We start from the raw sequence: 16,739 nt of genomic DNA, 5'->3' as shown, positions 1-16,739 counted from the left end.
ATCAATTTTCAAAATAGGTAAATATCAAGATGGCTGCCAAGTGGCAAGTCATGCTTTTAGAATGACTGTGGCACAATGAAAAGTGAACTTTCGGGTAACTCTGCATTTCCAATAAGCATATCACGCTAACAGACTTCACTTAGAAAGCCGCAGTCACTCACAGAAGCTTTTCATTATTTTGATTCCCTGCTTTTCATTAGTTTAGCATCAATAAATAGTATTAAACTAATTCGGAAGATTAGATAGGAGGGCTCAGTGTAACAGAGCAGCAGCCTGGGTAGCATGGAGGAGGGAGATGAGGAGGAGGAGAAGGAGGATGATTTAAGTCAGACGAGAATAACGGTGCAGACATTTGACGCCTAATTTGGTTTTTTGGGGCGGGGAGCAGCTCGTCTGAGCTACTAGAAGATCCAGCCAGGGGGCTGAGGACCTGTAATCGTCGGCTCTCCTACCACTTGCATGTTGTCAGGAGCTGAGAGCAGCAGCAACGAGAAAACAGAAAGGAAACTTCCCGGTGTGGTGTTTTTGCGATCAAGGTAGGCGTTTTGAGAAGTGTACAGGAAAGACTTTCCAAACATGCTGCACGATGCCTACCAACGTGCTTATTGAGAAGAATTGATTACTTAGTCTACGCTTTTATTTTGAAAATCTACAGGCTTTCGACGAATTAGAATTTTCCACCATGAGGAGTAACTTTAAATATCCACATGTTTTACTAAATATTATCTTGTAGTTCGATTTTTCAAAACAAAATGTTTGTTACATTCTTTTGAGACAAGATGTTTTTAAAAGACTGCAGTGTGGTGTGTTTCTGTGGTTGGAGCAGGGTGTGGCAAGTGGCACTCCCACTTTGACTGTCAATGAATGAACCGCTGTCAAACTTACATGTTTTACTTTACAAAGGGGTTACATTCTCCTTTACCTGATATTAGCCTGATATGCCTAAATATTTATTTATTTATTTTTTAAAGTTTTTCCTTTAATTTTTATTAAGAGATGTGGCTTTTGTTGAGTGGGTCAGTCTCAGAGAATCAAAATGTGATCCTCACTGTACGTTTTATCAGAGAGATTTTGTGCCTCGACTACTTAGGATTTTTTCAGCAAATGCCTATCAACCTTTCAAAACGCAGCGCTCAGGTTTGAATACACTGGCATCATGCTCTGACTTGCACATACTGAAATGGTTTGCCAACAGAGTTCATCTTGTTCATCTTGTGCCTCCATCCCTGTAAGTGGATTATAGGTGAAATTGAGTAACTAACGATGTGTCATGGCAACAAAACAAGGAGCCCACATGACCTCTCTGCTGGGACACTGAAACACTCGTTTCCTGAACATCTTGACATGATAGTACATCTTGATATTTGTGTGCGTGTGTGATACGTGTAAAGCGACTGTGCAGAGGAGCATGATGCTTTCACATCCTGATATAATCTATTTTCTATTTTCAGCATCACTTGCAATTAAGGAAGTCCTTTTCTACGCTTTTTTCTCTATCATGACTATTTTCCTCTCCTTTATTCTTTCCTGATTCAATTCCACAAGTAGCAAAGCAATGGCAGTAGGAGTAGCGGGATTGATTTTTCCATTACGACCCTCCATATTCATTTATTTTGAGTGGTTTACACAAAGCATAATTGGTACCCTAACTCCCAGGCTGGGTAGGGACTTTTGAACAGGGAGGGAGAAAGAGGACAACTGATGGAAAAGAGAGGGAGTAGCCAGCCACCAAATGAGACCATGAGGAGGAAAGCAAGGAAAGAAAAAGAGAAGAAAAGACAAAACTTGGCAAACATGACAAAGTTACCAGTTGTTCAGCAGCAACCAGACTGCAGCACATCTGGAATCCATGAGTAACTTGGAAAATTTTTATAAGAAATAGGGGAGGAGGTAGAGAGAGAGGAAGGAGGAGTGGTGAAAGCGAGAGGCCTTGTAGTGACTCAACCTTTTGCTATTCCACTCCATCACTGTGTTTAAACTATGTGTCCTTCTGTGGCCAAGGCACAGGGCTTCCCCCGTGTTCCCCTCCCTCCTAGGGTGAAGTGAGTCATCCTGAATCAGTTTGCATGGTCTTTTTTTTTCCATTTCTCTCTTTTTTGTTCACTTCTTTGTCTTGATACCTCACCACCAGTTTAGCTTTTCACCTCCCCAACCATGACTGTTTCATAGATGTTTAATAGGACTAATGTAAACAGGCCTTTTCTCTATGTTTATAACTGTCTCTCTGTGTAAGCTGTGTAAGGAGAGGAGCACTTGTGGAGCCAATCAGGCAGTAGGTGTCATGAGGGGAAGGGAGGAAAGGCAGCCAGTGTTGCCAGAGTGAATCTGAGCTGTAAAAATGTTAGATGTGGGAAAAAAAACGAAGGAAAAAAATCCAACCCCCCCAAAACACCACTGTAGATAAGCTGCTATATAGAAGTTTCCTAAAAGCATTACAGCAAGGACAATGACAGGATATGAACTCTTCTGTAAGTTGACTAATCTTGTCAACCTTGCAGTGCAGTGCAGCTGCCCAACCAGTTGCAGTTTGGGGTAAATTATATTATCTGGAAAATATTTGCATACAGATCGCTAAAAGCATTTTGTAAGTAATTTTTGGTAAGTCTGGAGATAACACTGGTACTAATTATTTTGGGTGGAAGGCTGAGCAATGAAATTGAGCAAACGGTAAGAAGGATGAGGGATAAGTGTACCAAAAGATATAAGGCAAAAACAGCAAGAACGGTCAGCTGACCCTCTCCTTAAAGTTAAGGGCTATTGGGCCCAGGACATGGCATTGGACATATCTTCAGTTGAATGGGATTCATGTTTTCAAAATGTTAATACTATGTATAAAGAAACAGGCAGTAGATTTGTTAAACTTAAGATAATCCATAGGTGGCATCGAACTCCGCAACAATTGTATAAATGGAACCTGGCCCCTACGGACGAATGTTGGAGATGTGATGGTCAAAACGCTTCTATTTTACATATCTTATGGAGCTGTTTGGCACTTCGGGATCGGTGGGAAAACATAATGGAGGTAATTTTCAGTGTTTTGAAAAGGAGATTTGGTATCTCACCAAAGCTGTCCATACTTGGTATAACCACAGAACTTTCTGATGCAGATTCTTCCAGTTATACAAAAAGATGGATTATTCTGGCTCTTACTACGGCCAAACGGGTCCTGCTAAGACATTGGCGGAAAAAGAACCCCCCTCCCTATGAAGAGTGGCTAATGACAATGGCTGAGTTGGCATCTTACGAAAAAGTGACTTATGGTTTATTAGATACATTGCATCAATATGATTGTATTTGGTCCCCCTTTACAAGCTGGCTTTCTGTAACTTGAAGAACAGACGAGTAATGATAGAGTGGTGGTGTGGGGATTGGTGTGTGAAGAAAGAATAGGATAACTTCCCTTTGTTTTTGTTTTGTTTTTTGTTTGTTTGTTTGTTTTTTGATGTTGTTGTTGTTGTTGTTTTTGTTTGTTTTTTTAAAAAATTATTTACTTATGTATTTATTTTTAAGTTCTGTTATTGAAGTTTAAAATGAAATAAATAAAAACTGTTGATGATAAAAAATAAGGCAAAAACAGCGATGCTGTGTTTTGTATCAGTTTGTATCAAGTTAAGTACTTTTCGAGTGAAAACGTTGCATTCATCTCTGTCATGGCAATTTTGGATGTTTTCTGACATTTTAAAGTGTGCCTAGCTGATTTCCGGCTCTGCTCAGTTTAATAGAAAAGCTGTTTGAGTTCTACCATAGAGCCACTCTCTTCCCTTGCAAACAGAAGGTTTGAACATTTAGTGGGCGGGGCTTTTGAGCCTGAGCTATCTGAAGCTCGAGCTTTAAACATTAAACATTAAATCCTCTTGTCAAATATAAAAAAAAATCATTAAAACACCTTAAAGATACTAGATATTAGGAGCAATATAATCTTGCTCGGTGCTATGTTACACTGAATTTTCTACCCAAAAAAGGAGAGGGCAAAAAGACTTCAGCTTTCCTTAGACTATAGTCATAGTTTAAATTCCAAATTGCGCTGTACTTGCGACAGTGGGAGTGGGTGTGGAACAAATAGGCCACGTTTGCAACACGATGACAGACAGGGGTCTGTGGAGTTTGTAGCACCACACCCATCTCTGAGGACATGACTATTGAGCAATGTCTGAAAGAAAGTGGCTGCGCTCGGTGCTTCAATTCTGTTACAAGAACAAGTCTGCAGCTTGTATGAGACATAAACTACCAGAGAAATAAAATGGTGTGTTCACCAGCTGATTTGACCAGATGTGAATGGGCTGTGACACGCTTGACCACAGTGAAGTCATTATTTGCGGTTTCGAATTGTGTTTTCAGGATTTGAGTTGTTGTTTAAGTCATTCATGAAAATACAACGGCAGAATTGTTCCACTCAGAAATTGGCATGTAGTCGGATGAACCCTGTTTGCACACAGGTTGCTGGTCGCGCATAGTTATATCTTATATTTCATCTAGAGCCATAAAAAGTTGCATGAGACTCAAAAATACCACTTACTAATCAGTTTCTTTTTCTTCTTACAGGTTTGTCTGCCTGACAGAGGCAACTCCCACAAATAAGAGGAATCTCTTCTGCTTCTCTCTTCGCCCAATTCACCTCTCATCATGGGTATAGTCCTCCACTCCAGCCCTCTACTGTGGACACGGCTGGCAGCCATGGCTTTCTCCTGTGTGGCATTCTCTGTGGCCGTGCATGGTGCCAAACTCGAGCATGGCACAGGAGACTGGTGCATCTTCTGCTGGGCCTTCAGCTTTGCCGGCACTCTGCTCGTGATTCTGGTGGAGCTCTTCGGCCTGCAGACAAAAGCCCCTGTTTCCTGGAAGAACTTCCCTATCACATTTGCCTGCTACGCTGCCCTACTCTGTTTGTCCGCCTCTATCATCTTCCCACTCTACTTCCTCAAGGGTTTATCAGGCTCCAGTACGATCCGCGACTACCGCATCGTGGTAACCGCCTTCTCCTGCTTGGCAACCGTTGCTTACATAAGTGAGGTGAGCATCAGCAAGGCACGTCCAGGTGAGGTGGCCGGCTACATGGCCACAGGACCTGGACTATTGAAAGTCTGTGAGACCTTCGTGGCCTGCGTCATCTTCGTCTTTGTGAGTGACCCTGTGTTGTACGACCGTCACGATGCACTGAAGTACTGCATGGCTGTCTACTGCATCTGCTTCATCCTGTCAGCGGCCATCATCCTGCTCTGTATAGGCGAGTGTACTGGATGCTTGCCTTTCCCATTCCCCCGGTTCCTGTCAGCCTACGCCATGCTGGCTGTGGTCCTCTACCTGTCAGCAACCATCATCTGGCCTATCTTCAACTTTGACCCCAAGCATGGTGGGAGTAGAGATAGGCCATACGGCTGCAGCTCACAACGGGGGTTGTGTTTGTGGGATAAGTGTATGGCAGTGGCTGTACTCACTGGTGTCAACTTCATCCTCTACCTGGCAGACTTGATCTACTCCACCCGCCTGGTATTTGTCAATGCTTAAAAAACAGGAAGTCAGGCTAGCAGTATGCTTCAAATAAAATTGAATTTGCCCACTTTGACAAAGGCTTTGGAACTGCTGTCACTGTTACTGCTGCAAGCAAATGGTGGCATACTCAGTCTAGCACTCTGGCCACTTTAATGGTATCACTAGAGGACAAGCTGTGATAGGAGGCTAAAGAGCAAACTTTAGCATGATAGCACAGATTAGATAAATCCCGTGTGACTCAATTTGTTGTTTGAAATTTGCCCTGAAAAGGATATGATTTGCCTTTTGCTAGAACCAGACAGAAGGAGAAAAGCATGCCCTATGGCCCAAGGTAACTGTGCAGTGGTAAATATGGAAATGCATTTGAAAAAAACATAAAAGAGAGTGTGCTCAAGCCATGAATGAAGCTTTTCATAGGCAGAGATTGACATATTCAGATGGTCAAAACACAAATCTTGTGCTCTTTTTGGCCCGAAACGTTAAAAATTAGCCCTGAAACCTTGCCAGATTTAATTTTGTGTGAAGTATACTGCATGACTGAATTTCTTAGAGAGAAAGCGAGAGAGGGAGAGAAGGGAGGAGTAAGTGGCAAGTTAGTGGTTGTGTCTACACATACAACAATATGGCTTTCTGTTCATGTGTTGGGGCATGTAAATGGCAAATATTTGCTTCCAGTCACCCAAATAGACTCTTATCTTTTATATAGAGACCTGAATGTGATTGCTGGAATCTGCTGATATTACTCAAAGTTTTTAATGGCAGATCAGTTCCCATTTTAATACAGAAAATAAATTTTTCATGTATGCAGGGATGCTTTGGATAGTAGTAATCTATCAAGAGATTTTCCAAAAGAAAACTTAAAAAATGCTGTGTGCATGTAAATAAGACAGAAAAATTAAAACAAAGATAATGTTGAGTTTTTGTTTGATACTTTTGGCAGAGTGTATGTCAGTGTATATATATAAAGACAGTCAGTGAACATTTCAGATTAACTGTTACAGAAAATATTTCAGTGCCATGTGACTGACTTGTGTGACCTTTTTTTTTTTAATGGCATCATTAAACTTCATTGCAGTACACAAAGCAGCTGACAGGGTTGCATCAGTCAGTCATTTTTTTAAACTTCATGATATCCCAACAATTCAATGACTTAAAGAAGTGATGAATTTGTTTACATGATGTTAAAGATGATTGGTAGGCTAGCTTTTGCTCTTGTTATGGAATGTGTGTATCTGTGAGCTATAATCTATTGTAAGAACATATATGGATTTAAAGAAACAAGTAAAACATATAGTCAAAGTACAGGTATTAATGTTTTCATTGTGTGTTTATATTTCTGGTGTCCTCAAATATCAAAGAACCTACTAACGCTGGTCCCTCACTGCTAAGGTTATATTCATTACATCTATTTGTTTTGTACTGCTCATAGAAATCTATTAACAAAGTTTTCTCTCAGTCTAGATGCTCTTAGGATTGTAGTCTTTACATTTTTTTATACTCTGTTGTTTCAAGTGTGGAAACCACATCAGTGTTGATGGAAAATGTATTCCAGTGTTTCAATAAAACCACATGATAAACAGATGTTTGTGTGTTAGTTTCATATTTTTATGCTTTGGTTTAGTTCCCATAAGATCCAATTTAAATATTTTATTTAACTCTAAACTTTTTTTTAGCCACCCTGGTGGTGTAGCTCCTCTTCTTAGTAAAGACTGAAATATGTCAAAGTCTATTAGAAGCAGCAAAATCTGGTATAGATATTTAATATTTAGTGTGTGACACACACACATAGGAAAATAACTGGTAAAGTATACCTGTCCAAATGGAAACAATCAGGGTTTAAAGCAAGAGGCCAAAAAAATCAATACCTTCAGTGGCAACACGGGGCTGGCTCCAAAAATGAGTCCCACAACCAACTCTCATGTTAATACCTCCACCTTTCCAGCCAAAATAAACAGCGTGTTGGTCTAAAGAGCTTGGAAAGAAAGCACCTGAACTTCTTTCAGTTTCTTGAGTTTCTATTTAAAACTGAGGTGCAACGCCATCAAGAAACTTTAACAAGTCCAGTCGCTTTCTTTCTAAACTCCTTAGACTCCGATGGCCTGGATGACTGAGAACCTACACAGACAAAAAGCCTGGTGCAAAACATTTGGTCAGGGTAACTATGTAACTACATTTGAATTTAATTTAAAGCTGAAGTTATGCATATGTATCAAATGTGTGAAATCCTTATGAATTTCACCAAAACTCCCTTTTTTAATTAAATATTTTATTTTGTGTTTTAATCTCCTGCCTATGTGTTTTGAGTCTGTGTTCGTGTGGTTGTGCACTGCGTGATTACACAGGCGCGTGCATGTGTGCCCTGGTCACAGCTCCTTCCAGCATGGCCCGAGGTAAGTCACTGTCAGGTTGCTCTCAGGAAATAAAAGTTTCTTAAGGCCGTTAGTTGTAAGTTGAATATGACCAAACTGCCACGTTTTGGTTTGTTTAATAATTAGTTTTTAATGAGTTTACCTCGAGGATAGAACTGTAACACTAGCATGCTAAGTTAGCCTGGTTGCTAATGGCAAGTGAAAGAAATCTCTACTGTATTTTGTTAATGACATGGATTTAATTATTTTATCAGGAGAGCCGGCCTAGCAGATGCACAACACACACAGCTCATGGTTTTCTGTATTTCTATATATTGCAGTGATTGACAGTAAAGAGACCAGAGATCCAGTGCTGTCTCCTGTCTGTTAATTAAATACCAGAACACAATACATCACAGGCATAACACACACAAATGGGTTACACATGACTAGGGTTAGTGCAAGCATAACGACTAGATATACAGTTAACTATACTAACAGATCATGCAAGAAGTTCTTCAGGTCTGTGGGTGGTAAAATTGGTCACTTTATTGCTCAGCTGTTCAATGCAAATATCAGTCAATCACATGGCAACAACTCAGCACTTGCAGGCATTAGACATGCTCAAGACAACCTGCAAAATTCAAACTGAACATGAGAATGAAGAAAGGGTTTTTAAGTTTCTTTTTAAACTTTCATGGTTGTTGTGGCAGAGAGAGAGAGCGGTCTGAATATTACAGAAAATGATCCAACAATGGTAAAATATCCAGCAGCAGTTCTCTGGGCAGAAATGCCTCAGAGGAGATCATAGGAGAATGGCAAGACTAATAGGACCGCAACAGTAACTCAAATCACCATTGATTACAACAAAGGTATGCAGAGAGGATCCCTGCAGAACACGTCAAACCTTATGAACCTCTTGCTCAACAATATTGCAAAAAGCTCCATTCATATCAGAATCGTTCCATTGTACTAAGAAGGCCTCAATGGAAGAGAGCCTCTTTGAAACATGGTTGAATAGGACACATCAACTGTGGTATGTAGACTGGTTCATGTATGCAACCTTATTTTATTATTATTATTTTTTTACTCGAGCTCTCAAAGTGCTTTATACAACAAACCTGTCATGGTCCGGGTGAATAGCATTGTGTTTTCCTGCCATGCTTCATGTCTCTTCCTCTGGGTGAACTTATATTCCCTGAGGGAGCCGCACCTGATGCTGATTATCACGGCATTACTTAAGACCAGTGATCACAACTACTCTTCGCCAGAACGTCAGCTAACCTGACGTAATAGCAATAGGCTCGTGCTTATTGCTATTGCTAATATTTGTACTAATCTTGTTTCTCTGTCTCCAGTCAAGTCCAGCGATCACATTCACAGTCTGCCTACAGTGAACCTCAGCTCGATCATTGGTTGCCGTCAATTCCACCACAGCTCAGGTACGAATTTCTCCACTCTGTTCCACCTGCCCACCTCCCTGTCTCATCATCAGGACCTCTCAGGATCAACTCACTCATGGGCTCACCCAGACCTTGGTACGGTGTACATTTTAGGACATCCTCAGGTCTCAGACAAAAAGCTGTCAGGTCTCAGGTTTTTCATTCATACAGGCTCTAGCTTAGTGCTTTCTATCTAACATTTGCGCACGTTGTAACCGCCACACACGTTTGTTCAGGCAGGCTGGACTCAAATGCTAGACTCAGGAAGTCAAAGTTCAGTGCGTTTATTTACACACTGAAAATGAAATAATGTTAAACACAATGCGAAGGCGGGAAATCATGCTCCAAGGGTATCCATGAAATCTGTGCAGAGGAAATACACGGTAAGAATCCAAGGAGATCAGCAAAGACTGACTGACTGCATCTTGTGGCAGTGGCCTGACATCAGAAACAGGTGGGTGATTATTCCAGGTGTGTCGGGCCAGAGGTGGGAAACCAGGATGAGTCCCACCCACGAGTACAGGCAACAGGAAGATAGGAGGAGGCTGAAGCCAGTCAGGGAGGACTGAGGGACCATGACATATATTCACACTCTTATAGATGCATCAGTGGGTTCAGTATCTTGCCCAAGGATATTTGGGCATGCAGAGTGTAGCAGCCAAGTATTAGTACATGACCTGCTCTACCTCCTCAGCTACAGTCACCATGTTGTGATGTTGTCATGTCAGTATGGACCAAAATTAAGAAATGTTTTCAGCATCTTGTTAAAGAACAAATAAATATAAATTAATTAACTAAAAGGAAAAACAATATTTGGCCTGAAAGTAACTACCTCTCACTACTCTCTTTACTTGTACCCCTCACCTCTGTTCTCAGAGATTCCTTTCAGCTTTGCGTGGACCCCAGGGTGTGAATCAGTGACAACTGTCACAACGACTGTAAATGTTTGACCACTGGAGGCTGCACTTGATGCTTCAATTCTGTTATGAGAACAAGTCTGGCGCTTCTATGAGACATAAACTACCAGAGAATAAAAGATGGCGTGTTCACCAGCTGATTTGACCAGATGTAAATGGACTATGATGCGTTTGACCACAGTGAAGTCATATTTGTAGTTTTGTGTTTTCAGGATTTCACTTGTTTTAGCCATTCATGAAAATACAAAGGCATCATTGTTTCACTCAGAAATGAGTATGTAGGAGGACTGACTCTCTTTGGGCACAGACTGCTGGCCTCACATAGTTATATCTTGTATTTCATCTAGAGCCATAAAAAGTTGCATCAGACTCTAAAACACCACTTACTAATCATTTTCTTTTTCTTAAAGTTTTGTCTGCCTGACAGAGGAAACTCCCACAAATAAGAGGAATCTTTTCTGCTTCTATCATCAGTCAATTCACCTCTCATCATGGCTATAGTCCTCCACTTCAACCCTCTGCTGTGGACACGGCTGGCAGCCCTGGCTTTCTCCTGTGTGGCATTCTCCGTGGCTGTGCATGGTGCCAGGACCATCCCCATCAGCGGAGACTGGTGCATCTTCTGCTGGGCCTTCAGCTTTGCCGGCACTCTGCTCGTGATTCTGGTGGAGCTCTTCGGTCTGCAGATGAAAGTCCCTGTTTCCTGGAAGAACTTCCCTATCACCTTTGCCTGCTACGCTGCCCTACTCTGTTTGTCCGCCTCTATCATCTTCCCACTCTACTTCCTCAAACATTCCACAGGCCCCAGTTCGATCCGCGACTACCGCATTGTGGCAGCCGTCTTCTCCTGCTTGGCTACCGTTGCTTACATAAGTGAGGTGAGCATCAGCAAGGCACGTCCGGGCGAGGTGGTCGGCTACATGGCCACAGGACCTGGACTGTTGAAAGTCTGTGAGACCTTCGTGGCCTGCATCATCTTCGTCTTTGTGACTGATCCTGTGTTGTACGACCGTCACGATGCACCAAAGTACTGCATGGCTGTCTACTGCATCTGCTTCATCCTGTCAGCAGCCATCATCCTGCTCTGTATAGGCGAGTGTACTGGGTGCTTGCCTTTCCCATTCCCCCGGTTCCTGTCAGCCTACGCCATGCTGGCCGTGGTCCTCTACCTGTCAGCAACCATCATCTGGCCTATCTTCAACTTTGACCCCAAGCATGGTGGGAATAGAGATAGGCCATACAGCTGCAGCACAGAATCAGGCTTGTGTTCGTGGGATAAGCGTATGGCAGTGGCTCTACTCACTGCTGTCAACTTCATCCTCTACCTGGCAGACCTGATCTACTCCACCCGCCTGGTATTTGTCAATGCTTGAGAAACAGGAAGTCAGGCTAGCACAATACTTCAAATAAAATTGAATTTGGTAACTTTGTCAAAGGCTTTGGAACTGCTGTCACTGTTACTGCTGCAAGCAAATGGTGGCATACTCAGTCTAGCACTCTGGTCACTTTAATGGTAGAGGGCTAGAGGACAAGCCGTGATAGGAGGCTAAAGAGCAAACTTTAGCATGATAGCACAGCTGAGACAAATCTTGTGTGACTCAATTTGTTGTTTGAAATTTGCCCTGAAAATGATATGATTTGCCTTTTGCTAGAACCAGACAGAAGGAGAAAAGCATGCCCTATGGCCCAAGGTAACTGTGCAGTGGTAAATATGGAAATGCATTTGAAAAAAACATAAAAGAGAGTGTGCTCAAGCCATGAATGAAGCTTTTCATAGGCAGAGATTGACATATTCAGATGGTCAAAACACAAATCTTGCGCTCTTTTTGGCACGAAACGTTAAAAATTAGCCCTGAAACCTTGCCAGATTTAATTTTATGTGAAGTATACTGCATGACTGAATTTCTTAGAGAGGAAGAGAGAGAGAGAGGGAGAGAGAGATGGGAGGAGTTGGAGGCAAGTTAGTGGTTGTGTCTACACATACAACAATATGGCTTTCTGTTTATGTGTTGTGGCATGTAAATGGCAAATATTTGCTTCCAGTCACCCAAATAGACTCTTATCTTTTATATAGAGACCTGAATGTGATTGCTGGAATCTGCTGATATTACTCAAAGTTTTTAATCAGTTCCCATTTTAATACAGAAAATACATTTTTCATGTATGCAGGGATGCTTTGGATAGTAGTAATCTATCAAGAGATTTTCCAAAAGAAGACTTAAAAAATGCTGTGTGCATGTAAATAAGACAGAGTGGAATAAAAACAAAGATAATGTTGAGTTTTTGGGTTCTAGCAATTAGTCTTTTTTAAGTTCATGGTATCCCAACAATTCAATGACTTAAAGAAGTGATACATTTGTTTACATGATGTTAAAGATGATTGGTAGGCTAGCTTTTGCTCTTGTTATGGAATGTGTGTGTCTGTGAACTACAATCTATTGTAAGAACATATATGGATATAAAGAAACAAGAAAAACATATAGTCAAAGTGCACGTATTAATGTTTTCATTGTGTGTTCATATTTCTGGTGTCTCCAAATATCAAAGAACCTATTAATGCTGGTCCCTCACTGCTAAAGTTATATTCACTACGTCTGTTTGTGTGGTACTACTCAAAGAAATCTATCAAAAAAAAAGGTTTCACTCCGTCTACATGCTCTTAGGATTGTAGTCTTTACAGTTTCTATGTTCTGCTGTTTCAAGTGTGGAAACCGCATCAGTATCGAAGGAAAATGTATTCCAGTGTTTCAATAAAACCACATGATAAACAGATGTTTGTGTGTTAATTTCATGTTTTTATGCTTTGATTTACCACCCTGGTAGTGTAGCTTTGTCATGTCACAATGTGAGTCAATCCCCTTGTAAGTCAAGACTGAAATATGTCTATTAGAAGCTGCAAAATCTGGTATAGATATTTAATATTAAGTGTGTGACACACACACATAGGAAAATAACTGGTAAAGTAAGTAGATACCTGTCCAAATGGAAACAGCCATGGTTTAAAACAAGAGGCCAAAAAAATCCAATACCTTCAGTGGCAACACGGGGCTGGCTCCAAAAATGAGTCCCACAACCAACTCTCATGTTAATACCTCCACCTTTCCAGCCAAAATAAACAGCGTGTTGGTCTAAAGAGCTTGGAAAGAAAGCAGCTGAACTTCTTTTCGTTTCTATTTAAAACTGAGGTGCAACGCCATCAAGAAACTTTAACAAGTCCAGTCGCTTTCTTTCTAAACTCCTTAGACTCCGATGGCCTGGATGACTGAGAACCTACACAGACAAAAAGCCTGGTGCAAAACATTTGGTCAGGGTAACTATGTAACTACATTTGAATTTAATTCAAGCTTAAAGTTTCGCATTACTATGGGTTAGTCCTGACTATTCCTTAGGCATCAGCTTAATCTGAATTGCCAGCCTGGACTTGTTGACCATTTGATGTATATTGTGCTGGTGCCTTTTGAAGAAATTTTATTTTATTATTTGACAAGCATAACGACTGGATATCCAGTTAGCTATACTAACAAATCATCCAAGAAGTTCTTCAGGTGTGTGGGTGGTAAAATTGGTCACTTTATTGTTCAGCTGCTCAATGCAAATATCAACCAATCACATGGCAACAACTCAGCATTTTCAGGCATTAGACATGCTCAAGACAACCTGCTGAAATTCAAACTGAACATGAGAATGAAAAAAGATGTGTAATTGTCTTTGAACTTTCATGGTTAATGTGGCAGAGAGAACGGTCAGAATCATTCAGAAGCTCCTGATCTACTGAGATTTCCTCCATAACCATCTCTAGGGTTACAGAAAATGATCCAACAATGATAAAATATCCAGCAGCAGTTCTCTGAGTGGAAATGCCTTAGAGGAGGTCATAGGAGAATGGCCAGACTGATAGGACTGCAGCAGTAACTCAAATAACCATTGAATACAACAAAGGTATTGTTGTAAGGAAATCCACACATCTGAACGTCCACACAAATCTCTCTCTCTCTCTCTCTCTCTCTTTCAACTCAGGGTAGGCTCACCACACATCAGGGAAAGGGTATCCAGGAAATCTGTGCACAGGAAACACACGGTAAGAATCCAAAGAGATCACAATCAGAGCACAAACACAGAGCCAAAGGAGCCTGGATTTCTCTAATTGTATAGCTCAATAATCCAGCAAAGACTAGCTAGCTGCCTCTTGGGCCAGTGGCTGGCCATCAGAGACAGGTGAGTGATTATTCCAGGTGTGTCGGGCCAGAGGCGGGAAACCAGGATGAGTCCCACCCACGAGTACAGGCAACAAAAACAACAGCAATAGATATGGGGGAGAAAAGAGAGAAAGCAAAGGCAGAGACAGATACAAGCCAAAATATGTCAGTCAGGGAAGACTGAGGGACCATGACATAGGGTTTAGTATTTTGCCCAAGGATACTTTGGCATGCAGAGTGGAGCAGCCAGGGATTATTACCTGACCTGCTCTACCTCCTCAGCTACAGCCACCCTAATGTGATGCTGTCATGTCAGTATGGACCAAAATTGAGGAATGTTTTCAGCACCTCGTTGAAGTTATCTTTATATATATATGTATGTAAATTATGGCAGTTCTGAAGGACAAAGGCATTCAACCAGGCACTAGCAAGGTATCAAGTCAAAGTCAAAGTCAAAAAGACTTTATTTATTTATTTATTTATTTTACATTAACTGTAAATGTTTGACCACTGGAGGCTACACTTGATGCTTCAATTCTGTTACGAGAACAAGTCTGGAGCTTGTATGAGACATAAACTACCAGAGAAATAAAAGATGGTGTGTTCACCAGCTGATTCGACCAGATGTAAATGGACTGTGATGTGTTTGACCACAGTGAAGTCATATTTGCGGTTTCAATTTGTGTTTTCACCATTTCACTTGTTTTAGCCATTCATGAAAATACAAAGGCATCATTGTTTCACTCAGAAATTGGTATGTAGGAGGACTGACTCTCTTTGGGCACAGACTGCTGGCCTCACATAGTTATATCTTGTATTTCATCTAGAGCCATAAAAAGTTGCATCAGACTCTAAAACACCACTTACTAATCATTTTCTTTTTCATACAGTTTTGTCTGACTGACAGAGGAAACTCCCACAAATAAGAGGAATCTTTTCTGCTTCTATCATCAGTCAATTCACCTCTCATCATGGCTATAGTCCTCCACTTCAACCCTCTGCTGTGGACACGGCTGGCAGCCCTGGCTTTCTCCTGTGTGGCATTCTCCGTGGCTGTGCATGGTGCCAGGACCATCCCCGGCACTGGAGACTGGTGCATCTTCTGCTGGGGCTTCAGCTTTGCCAGCACTCTGCTCGTGATTCTGGTGGAGCTCTTCGGCCTGCAGACGAAAGTCCCTGTTTCCTGGAAGAACCTCCCTATCACCTTTGCCTGCTACGCTGCCCTACTCTGTTTGTCCGCCTCTATCATCTTCCCACTCTACTTCCTCAAAGGTTCCATGGGCCCCAATACGATCCGCGACTACAGCATCATGGCAGCCGTCTTCTCCTGCTTGGCTACCATTGCTTACATAAGTGAGGTGAGCATCAGCAAGGCACGTCCGGGCGAGGTGGCCGGCTACATGACCACAGGACCTGGACTATTGAAAGTCTGTGAGACCTTCGTGGCCTGCGTCATCTTTGTCTTTGTGACTGATCCTGTGTTGTACAACGATCACAATGCACTGAAGTACTGCATGGCTGTCTACTGCATCTGCTTCATCCTGTCAGCGGCCATCATCCTGCTCTGTATAGGCGAGTGTACTGGGTGCTTGCCTTTCCCATTCCCCCGGTTCCTGTCAGCCTACGCCATGCTGGCCGTGGTCCTCTACCTGTTAGCAACCATCATCTGGCCTATCTTCAACTTTGACCCCAGGCACCGTGGGAATAAAAACAGGCCATACAGCTGCAGCACACAACTGGGGTTGTGTTCGTGGGATAAGGGCATGACAGTGGCTGTACTCACTGGTGTCAACTTTATCCTCTACCTGGCAGACCTGATCTACTCCACCCGCCTGGTATTTGAGAAACAAGAAGTAAAGGTAGCAGTATGCTCCAAATAAAACTGAATTTGGTTACTTTGTCTATGGAACTGCTGTCTCTTATACTGCTGCAAGCAAATGGATACTTTAATGGTATCACTAGAGGACAATCCACGATGGGAGGCGAAAAAGCAAGCTTTAGCATGATAGCACAGCTGAGACAAATCTTGTGTGTCTCTGTTGTTTGAAATTTGCCCTGAAAATAACATGATTTGAATTTTGCTAGAACCAGACAGAAGGAGTTTTTAATGGCAGATCAGCTTCCATTTTAATGCATTTTTCATGTTTGCAGGAATGCTTATTATTTGGATAGTAATAAGCTATCAACAGATTTTCCAAAAGAAGACTCAAAAATGCTGTGTGCATGGAAATAAGAGAGAGGAATAAAAACAAAGATAACATTGAGTTTTTGTTAGATATTTTTTGCAGAGTGTATGTCAAAAGTGTATATATAAAAAGGTAATTTGTCTTTTTATATATACACTAT

The 16,739-nt window shown here is 41.6% G+C and overlaps 3 protein-coding genes across 4 annotated transcripts; all 3 read left to right on the top strand.

Annotated features, from left to right (window-relative positions):
- The first annotated feature begins 316 nt into the window (after window positions 1-316).
- Window positions 317-7,071, top strand: LOC100708534 (myeloid-associated differentiation marker homolog). The gene is made up of 2 exons (XM_019348317.2): window positions 317-536; window positions 4,543-7,071. Exon 2 carries the CDS (start codon window positions 4,624-4,626, stop codon window positions 5,503-5,505), a length of 882 nt encoding a protein of 293 aa, XP_019203862.1. The 5' UTR covers window positions 317-536; window positions 4,543-4,623; the 3' UTR covers window positions 5,506-7,071.
- Window positions 7,072-7,797: 726 nt separating this feature from the next.
- Window positions 7,798-12,341, top strand: LOC112842919 (myeloid-associated differentiation marker homolog). Of its 2 annotated transcripts, none has more exons than XR_003214975.1 (3): window positions 7,798-7,880; window positions 9,197-9,280; window positions 10,608-10,800. XR_003214975.1 is itself a non-coding variant. In XM_025900526.1 (3 exons), the coding sequence occupies exons 1-3, from the start codon at window positions 7,841-7,843 to the stop codon at window positions 11,568-11,570; spliced, it is 996 nt and encodes a 331-aa protein (XP_025756311.1). In that variant the 5' UTR covers window positions 7,804-7,840; the 3' UTR covers window positions 11,571-12,341. The 2 variants fall into 2 exon arrangements, 1 of the variants encoding a protein (XP_025756311.1); XM_025900526.1 differs by having other exon boundaries at window positions 7,804-7,880; window positions 10,699-12,341.
- A 1,411-nt stretch (window positions 12,342-13,752) lies between these two features.
- LOC109195695 (myeloid-associated differentiation marker homolog) lies at window positions 13,753-16,323 on the top strand. The gene is made up of 2 exons (XM_019348316.2): window positions 13,753-14,275; window positions 15,284-16,323. The coding sequence occupies exon 2, from the start codon at window positions 15,365-15,367 to the stop codon at window positions 16,271-16,273; it is 909 nt and encodes a 302-aa protein (XP_019203861.1). The 5' UTR covers window positions 13,753-14,275; window positions 15,284-15,364; the 3' UTR covers window positions 16,274-16,323.
- The last annotated feature ends 416 nt before the right edge of the window (window positions 16,324-16,739 follow it).

This window comes from Oreochromis niloticus, linkage group LG18, assembly GCF_001858045.2.
Source record: "Oreochromis niloticus isolate F11D_XX linkage group LG18, O_niloticus_UMD_NMBU, whole genome shotgun sequence".
Lineage (NCBI taxonomy): Eukaryota > Metazoa > Chordata > Actinopteri > Cichliformes > Cichlidae > Oreochromis > Oreochromis niloticus.
This window is presented reverse-complemented; position numbering and strand designations above follow the sequence as displayed.